Genomic DNA, 8,731 nt, shown 5'->3' on the forward strand with positions numbered 1-8,731 from the left:
GGATTTTCCAGGCGAGAGTGCTGGAGTGGGGGGCCATCGCCTTCTCCGGCATATGTGTTACTGCCTGCAAATCCAGTTTCTCTCTGGAAGGTGGTTGCAGTCACGACTAGCCCTTCTCCACTGTCAGCTTGTTTTAGTGCATTTTGTCTCACAATGACAGCATCAGACTCCTAGGGGATGGTAGGGACCAGAGCCCAGAACACAGACTGGGTGGAAAGCAGCCAGAACACGCGGCTAACAAAGGGCCAGGCGGCCTGGCAGGAGACTGCCCTTCCTAGAGTGATCCAGGCGGAGCAGACATCCTGCACATCTGGAGCGCCCAGCTTTACCCCCTGGAGCTTTACTTTCCCAGAGGTGCTGATCCACAAGAAATGTCTCGGTGCAGATAACCCTGGCTTGACAAGATACAAGTGGGATACGACAAGCCAGAAACCTGGTCCCGGATTGGACCTAAGCTGCTGCTTTTAACCCATTCAATTTTGCGTCTTCTGTAGGCCACCTGCGGGAAGAACCAGGCCCGAGTTGTGGAAAAGAAACACCACTGCTCTTGCTGACCTGTTGTTTAACCTTTTGATCTCTTTCTCTCTTCCCTTTGTTTTATCATCTTCATTATCTGTTGGATTCATGTGTGTTTGTCTTTTTATACCATCTCTCATCTCCTGGTCTCTCCTCGTGCCTCTTCCTCATTTGACATGTTGCAGTCATCCCCCGCCCCCGATCCCCCCATCTTCTCCTTGCCTCTCGTAGGCCTGGTGGTCATATCGGCTTTGCTCTGGTGCTGGTGGGCCGAGACGTCGTCCTAATGCAGGTACTGGTATTGCGTCCTCTCCTTCCGAGGGATAGAGGGGGTTGCAGGTTGCCCTGGCCTCTCCTCTTCACCCTTTCTGTCAGCAGCTTGCTGCCTGCTTTTGCCATTTTACAACAGGCGACAGTAATGACTGAGTGTTAGTCCTGGCTTCCCATTGGGCTACCACAAAGCCCATAACATCTTGGAACATGTCTTCCTAATGTGTGGGGAGTTGGAATCCTCACCATTGACACAGTTTGAGTTTCTGTCCTCTGGCTTGGAAAAATCTGGATGATTGCAGCCCTGTGGCTACTTTCAGAGCCCCTTCAACTACTTCCAATGAGAGATGTCTGACTGCAAGGCTCGCCTGGCTGCTCTTTGTCTTTGTTTAGCCCTAGAGCTAAGTTTTCACTATAACCATTAATTACCGCCTCCCCCATTGGATGAGAGAGGAGGTCTGGAGAGCTGTGAGCCCCAGGGTCATTTGTATGAGGGCAGTCTCGGTTGTCTTGTCAGCCTTGGCATCAAACTCCACCATATTATATACTTCCTACTGAGATGTTCTCTGGGTTGGGAATTCTGGTCTCAAAAAAAAAATCAGAAAAAGCCACATCTCTTTTGGGGGGTCAGATTCTGTTGTGATTGGCTTCCCAAGCTAGACTTTCTGAAGAGGATGTGGTATTGGTGAAAAGTTTCCATTCACCAGAGATGCCGTGTTCTCAGGGAACCAAACTGATATATTCTGGGCACCAGTCCACGTAATCTGATCTGTTAACAGGACACCAAGTTCAGGAGGTAGAATGTAGACCAGCCCAAGGTAGAACCCTTCCAGAACCCATAAACTATTCTCCCTTGGCCCATTTTGGCTCCTTTCTCATGCTCCGCCTGCCACTTCCATCGCCCACTCTCTCTTCTAACATCCCTGTAAATGGAGTGCAGTTGGCTCAGAGCACACGCAGGTTCAGAGTAATTGCTGGACCATTCGTTGTAGCATTTATCTCTGTTTCCTCTTCTCTCCTTCCTGTTTTCCTCCTCACCTTTTATTTTCTCTTCAACCCGTCTCCTCCCTTCTGTTAGACATTCTAGTTACTCCTCTCGGACGGTCTTTAACTCTTTTGGTGTGAGGACTCTCTCCTTCTACACTCCTGGATTTTTGAGTCCCTCCCTGTGGGATGAGACCCAGTGCACTCAACCATAACCTTTCACCAACTCACACCCAGCCAGGCCTGGTCCAAGGGAGCCGAAGGAACTCCTGGGTAAAGGTCCTCTGGGAGGAACCTGTTAGCCCAGAGCCTAGCTGCACCCTAGTATGCGCCCCCCATCCAGGAACTGAGGCTTCAGAGTCAAGTAGCAAGTGTGGCAGGGACGTTGGGTAAGTCTGCCTTACTTACGGCTTAGTCCCAGTGGGCAAAATGGATAATCTGAACGTTAGTCTCTTCAAATGTAAGCAAAAGATGGTAAGTCCTCTGGCTTCCTCATATGAGGAACAGATGAGTTCATGTATATGAAAATATTTTATAAATGATAGAACACCACAAAAATAATAATGAGCACATACTCTTCTTACATAATGCATACTATATGCCAGGCACTGTTCTAATCACCTTGTAAGTATCAACTCATTTAATTCTTGCAACAACCCAACAAGGTAGCTATTGTCAGTTTATACATGGTAAAACTAAGGTCCTAGAGAGGTTATGTAATACAGCCAGTAAGTTGTGAATCCGATTTTAAGGTCTTAGTATTAGCATCAGATAAAATTCTAATCTCTTGGACTTCACTGTGGTCTCGTAGTTAAGATTTTGTGCTTCTGCTGCAGGTAGGGTGTGGGTTCAGCCCCTGGTTGAGGAACTAAGACCCCACATGCCATGCTGTGTGACCCAAAAAAGAAACGAAAAAGAATGCTCATCCGGTTTCACTGTATCTCTCCTCATTTTGAGCAGTTTTCCTTGGTTACTTCCAAGTAATTAGGAAGACACCATTCAGCAGCCTCTTAGTGCAGCCTCAGATCTCATTGGCTCTCTTGCTAACTAATACCACATTGCTAACTTATTTCATGTATTGTTTATAAAACCCCTTTGCACATTGCATATGCTGAGCATTCTTTCCCTGTCCTCTGCCTGCAGTTGATTTTTTGGATCCAAGACAGAATTTTCCATTCAGCTCTGTGAAATCTAGTCCATTGTCCACCGTTCTCACCTATAGGTTGTTTTTGTTTGTTTTTTCTCTTGGCCCTGTGGTTTCAAAATACATTCACTCCCAGCTTCACCTCATGCTCAGGGGTGACCGGCCACCATCTCGTCTTCACCTGAGTTACAGGTGAGGGGAGGGCAAGCCTCTGGAGGCTGTCTGCATCTCTCAGGCTCACTGGTCACATGCGAGTGCTCATGCAGCAGGCTGCTGTCAGCCTGCTCTTGGATTCTCATATTCTTTCCAAGGACAGCATGGAAAATCGTGTCAAACACCTTGATTAAGTCCCCAAAACACGGATTTCCTTGATCAGTCAATTCAGTAATGCAGTCTGAAAGGAAAGCCTGACATGACTCACTCCTTAGGGACATCCACACCCACTCTTGCCTCAGCCAGTCTAAAGTCTCGCCTCTGCCCAGTGTAAAAGGCCACCAGTTCATATCTATGGGTTCAGCTCTTTCCTCCTCTAAGAACATCAGGCTAATATTTTTCTTTTCTGAATTAATTTATTTGTCTGGGTCGGGTCTTAGTTGTGTCTCACAGGCTCAGTTGCTCTGCGGCCCGTGGGATCTCAGTTCCCTGACCAGGTCCTGAACCCACATCCCCTGCACTGCAGGGCAGATTCTTAACCACTGCCCCACCAGGGAAGTCCCAGACTGACATTTTTCGCAATGCATGTTAGGTTGTAAGCATCTGAGTAAATGTTTTTACTAGCTCCCTTTTCAGTTATCTTCTCACATGAATTACTCTGTATTTGCACTTCCAACATGGTTTTGCTTTTCTTTCATTTCATATCTTCTATTCTTCTCAGTACCTATTTCTACAAATGTAGGAGATTTTTTTTGATCTTTATACTTGGCTTAAAAATAATCCTCTTTTTAGAATACAGAGGTATGGCCAAAAGATAATATTCAGTGATTACTTTTAAATTAACCCAAGGAAGGCAAGAAAGGAGAAACAACAGAACAGAAAACAATAGGACAAACAGAAAATAATGTGAAAATAGTACACCTAAAAGGTATAGCAGTGATGCCACAATGAAATAAAGCAGCACTCCCCAGGAAAAAAATCTTCTTAGACCCATTTTTCCCTGAGCAAATGCATCCTTAGTGTAGTGAGTTATTCTTTGTCCTTACCTAAGACCATTCTTCTGTTACTTTATGCCTTATGCCGTTATACTTATGACTCAAAATCCAAACTGTCTTCTAAGTTAAAAAAAAAAAAAGAATATAAGAACAATTTCCCAAGTATATGTATTTTCTTGTCCAAGACATCACGTTCCCTGAGTGATGCTTTTCCTTCGGTCCCAAGAATCAGCAGGATTTGCTGTGGTCTGCAGAGTCTGGAAGCCTCAGCAACTCCAGCACATGCTCAGTAAGCCAGTCACCAGGCCCAGTGACTGGAGGTGTTTTAATGACCCTGGTGTTTGCCTCCCAGGGCTGGTGACCGGCTTCCTTGAATTCATCCTTCAAGGACGTCGTCCTCCACACACAGTCTGGGCTGCATAAGAACCTCACGTTGGCTTATGCTCCGTGGTGCAGTTTCTTCACTTCTCCCCCCCAGTCTTATCATCCTCCTTCTTGACTCTGAGTTCACTTTTCCTCCATCAAGCTAATGATGCTTCTGCTTCTCCCAAGGACCCAAAGTTACCTTCTTTTTTCCTGCCATGGCATCTAATCCTTTGTGGCAACCATTTGGATGCTCTAAAATCTGCTCCTGAGCTTGCCTCCTACACACAGGGGCTGGTTTTCTTTCCACCCCATGGGACATGAGTAGAGGCAGCCTGCTCAGGTGGTGCCGGGTCTAAGCCCTCATTGTCTGCAGCGGTCACCCAGGAGGTAAGAGAGACTGGACCATAATGATGCTGCTGAGGTATGTCTCAGCACCAGTCAGCAGGGCGTTCTCTGGCTTAGGAAAGGGTTCAGAAGGCTGGGTACTCACCGTCTGTCTTTGGTCCCCACAGAACATGTTTGGGATGTGGAAGCCTGTGGTGTTCTTGGCTCTTGCAGCTGTGGCTCTGTATGTGTTACCCAACATGCGACCGCAGGAGACAGAGTTCTGCCTCATGGAGTGATGGCAGGCCCGGGCCAGCCAAGGGGGCAGACTCCCAGTGGCCACTACCCTCAGCTTTGGGCAGGACACACTGCCAGCGACCCCACCCCACCCATATGTTCCCTGTGTCCCCATCTCCTTAGCCTCCGCCATTCAGGCTTATGGGGAACTGCTGGCTCCCATCTCCTGCCCTATCTAAGAACCTGGGTTCCTTGTAATTAAATGTCAACTGAATTACGAAACTGTGGCTTTTTCCTTGTTCAGCATCTCACAACACAACCAGCACAGAGTGGTTCCCCTCTAACCAGGTACTCACTAAGGGTCTGGCTCCTGCCTACAATTTCTAACCCTGCCAATGACCTCAGCAATGAAGTCAGCTCCTTGTGTGGCCAGACAAGTCACAAATGGATTGTTCTGTCCACACTCACCCTAATCTCCAGGAACTCATTTGAGCGTAGAGAAATTGAATGATCTGGGTGCTGTGTGTGACGGGGGCCACATGGCTTGCCCTTGGATCCTGTGAGGAGGATGCCTTGAGAAGATCTGTGTGTGGGCCTTCAAGGCTTAGTTCTTACAACTTCTTGAGCTATTTACCTTCAGAGATGACTTAAAATCACCCAGGCTCCTAGCAGTGAACTGAAGGGAGTCCAGTAGCTTCGGGGTTGGAATTCTGGGTTTTCACTGCCACAGCCCAGGTTCAGTCCCTGGTTGGGGAACTGAGATCCAAGCCATGCAGTGCAGACCAAAAAAAAAGAAAAGAAAAGCTTTAACTGAAGAGTTTTTAGTGAACAGACTATGTGCAGAGGGCAGAGGTAGGAGAACCAACAAGAAACGGCGAAGTCCCCAGGCACCAGTGGGCTTTCCAAGTGGCTCGGTGGTAAAGGATCCACTTGCCAACACAGGAGATATAAGAGAAGCAGGTATGATCCCTGGGTTGGAAAGATCCCCTGGAGTAGGAAATGGTCACCCATGCCAGCATTCTTGCCTGGAACATTCCACAGACAGAGGATCCTGGCGGGCTAGAGTCCATAGGGCCCTAGAGAGTTGGACATGACTAAAGACTAAGCCAGCACCAGGCACCAGCAATGGTGGAAAAGTGCTGCCATCACGGGCTTGAAGGAGGAAGGGGAGGAAGCAGGAGCTGGAGACCTGGCGTGGGCCAGGCACACACAGTGGCTACAGGGGCTGCAGCCTTTGTCAGAGCCACGGCAAGATGGGGAGTGTATGTGCTACTCCACCCTCCTCTCACCTGCCAGTTCTCTGTTGGTGTGTCTCATTGACAGATCCCAGCTAGCAGCCAGAGAGCAGAGGTGCCCAGGTGACAGTCTTTCAAGGCCAGCCTCCTGAAGTTTGGAGCAAGGCAGAGGACTGAGTCGGTCTAAGTGGGAACAAGCAGAATGAGAATAATTTATGAGTGTTCCTGCAGAACCCTTTGTGATAGGTTGTTCTCATCATGGATGTTGCCATGTGAAAACCCACAGGGACTTCCCTAGTAGTATAGTGGATAAGAATCTACCTGCCAATGCAAGGGACACAGGTTCAACCCCTGGTCCAGGAAGATTCCACGTGCAGTGAAGCAACTAAGCCCAGGCACCACAACTACTGAGCTTGTGCTCTAGGGCCCGCGAGCCTCAACTGCTGAAGCCCATGCACCCTAGAACCCATGCTCTGCAACAAGAGAAGCCACCGCAATGAGAAGGCTGCGCACCACAATGAAGAGTAGCCCCCACTCGCCCTAACTAGAGAAAACCCACACACAACAACAAAGACCCAGAACAAGCATAAATTAATAATAAAAGTCCCCAAGTGTATTCATACCCCATGGTGGGCAATGGTCCCCATAACTGCTGGTTTCCTGGGACTCTTATCTCTGCCTCCTTTCTACCTGATAGCAAGGGAGTTTGTTTCATTTCTCCAAATATCCAAAGCAGCACACACCTATCACTGGGGTGACCTATATACTGTGGTGGGCACCGCTGAGCACTAAATGAATTCATTTCTTCCACAGTCTTTTCCTAGGGGGAGTAGCAATTTAGAATTAGGAGATTTTAAAATTGTGTGCAGCCCAGATGAGTGGCAAGGCTGACTGGGACCCCTAGGAGACCTGGGGCCAGGGCCCAAGTGGTGACCAGCCCCTATACACAGGGTTGCACATAGGCAGATTGGAGGCAGTGCCACAGGTCCCTTTTGCCTCCCTCTAAATGACTCCTCTTTGAAGACAGGGATTTAGAGGGGACTGGCCCCTTGCTACTCAAAGTGTGGCCCACAGACCAGCAGCATGAGCATTGTTAACTCATTAGGAAGGTAGAATCTCAGCCCTCAGCTCAAGCCCGGACACAGAATCTACATTTTAACAAGATCCTCAGTTGATTAGTATGCACACAAAAAAATTTGAGCTGCACTGCCTTCAACTATTATTAGATTGTGTATTCTCAGTTGTAACCTAATTGAAATTCCTTCACAATCTACCTGCTACCCTGTCCCCTTGTTGTTGAGACTGTGCTTTTTATCCAGTTTAGTCCAGCCACCAGTTGGCTGGAGAACATGTGGTGGAAAGGACTGGCAGATTACCCACCACTGAGTATCACTGCTTTAACTTCGAATGTGAAGCCAAGATGGGGGTTATGTTCTGGGAGGCAGGCAGCCTCCATTAAGGACTTTCATCTGGTCCTTTTCAGGCCCAAACCCAGAACCTGCAATGACAGGGAAGTAGTCCTTTCCTTCAGTCCTTTTGTTTAGAATATAGAGCTCTTCCCTTTAGGACGCTTGCCCCGTGGGCTCATCTTAGAAGACCATGCTCTTCGTTGATGTGGACTCTGCTTTCTGGTCTTGCAGGTGCACGGTTACTGGAGTAGATTAAAGAGATCTACCTGTTGAATGTGAAACAGTCCCTTGAATTAGCTTTAAATCTACAGGGATGTCACAGGCAAGCACGCACCCTGGCCCAGGTACAGATAGAACCAAGGACTCAAAACACCTCCAGGGACCTCCATCTCCCCCCTCTACTGCCCTCTACATAACTGCTTCCTTTCTCCTCTCTCCCTGCACCACGCCCCCCCTCTGCTTTCCCTTCCCAGGCCATATGGTAGGCATACCACCTGCCACCTCTGTCCACGACCAGCTGCTATTGGGAGGCAGGGTGGGTGGCTCTAACGATTGTAAGTAGTACTCTGGCTCTGATTCTGGCAGGTGGAGTGTTAGGATGCAAGGAAGGGAACAGGGGAGCCGAGGAAGATGCTGGCAGTGGATGCCACACGGGGCAGAGGTAGCTGTGAGGAGGGCCCAGCTCACTAGAATCCACAGGGTCCCCAGGATACCAGCAGAGGATGCAAACTGTTTTTTCTGATCACCTATTAGCTGCCTGGCACCATGCTAATTGTTTTACCTGTTATCTACTTTTACATCTTCACCCATTAAAAAAAAATCCCTATGAGAGTACTATTAATTCCATTTTGCAGATAAGAAAACTGAGGGCCCAAAGAGTTACATTGCCTGATCATGGCTATAGAACCAGAGGTGAAGAGGCTGGAATTCAGCCTAGGTACCTTCCCAACCCTACCACAACTGGGCCAGGGACATGTCAGTATCACAGACTGAACAAAGTGCCCACTGGAAGCCTGGCCAGCGTGGTGCCATCACAGGTGACTATGGAAACACAGGATCTTCAGACATGGCCCTTCAGACATGGACTCACTCACTCAG

The 8,731-nt window shown here is 48.4% G+C and overlaps 1 protein-coding gene across 4 annotated transcripts in view; it reads left to right on the plus strand.

Moving 5' to 3' along the window:
- The window catches only part of CCDC136 (coiled-coil domain containing 136), a 28,019-nt gene extending 22,748 nt beyond the window's left edge, over positions 1–5,271 (plus strand). For 3 of the 4 annotated variants that reach the window (XM_040259594.1, XM_040259592.1, XM_040259593.1), the window contains 2 exons: positions 702–808; positions 4,941–5,271. In XM_040259594.1, the coding sequence (XP_040115528.1) occupies positions 702–803 (102 nt within the window). In that variant the 3' untranslated portion in view covers positions 804–808; positions 4,941–5,271. The remainder of the gene's footprint in view (positions 1–701; positions 809–4,940) is intronic. The other variant, XM_040259591.1, reaches the window with a different exon arrangement.
- The last annotated feature ends 3,460 nt before the right edge of the window (positions 5,272–8,731 follow it).

The sequence above is a fragment of the Oryx dammah genome, unplaced genomic scaffold (genome assembly GCF_014754425.2).
Source record: "Oryx dammah isolate SB20612 unplaced genomic scaffold, SCBI_Odam_1.1 HiC_scaffold_18, whole genome shotgun sequence".
NCBI classification, from domain to species: Eukaryota; Metazoa; Chordata; class Mammalia; order Artiodactyla; family Bovidae; genus Oryx; species Oryx dammah.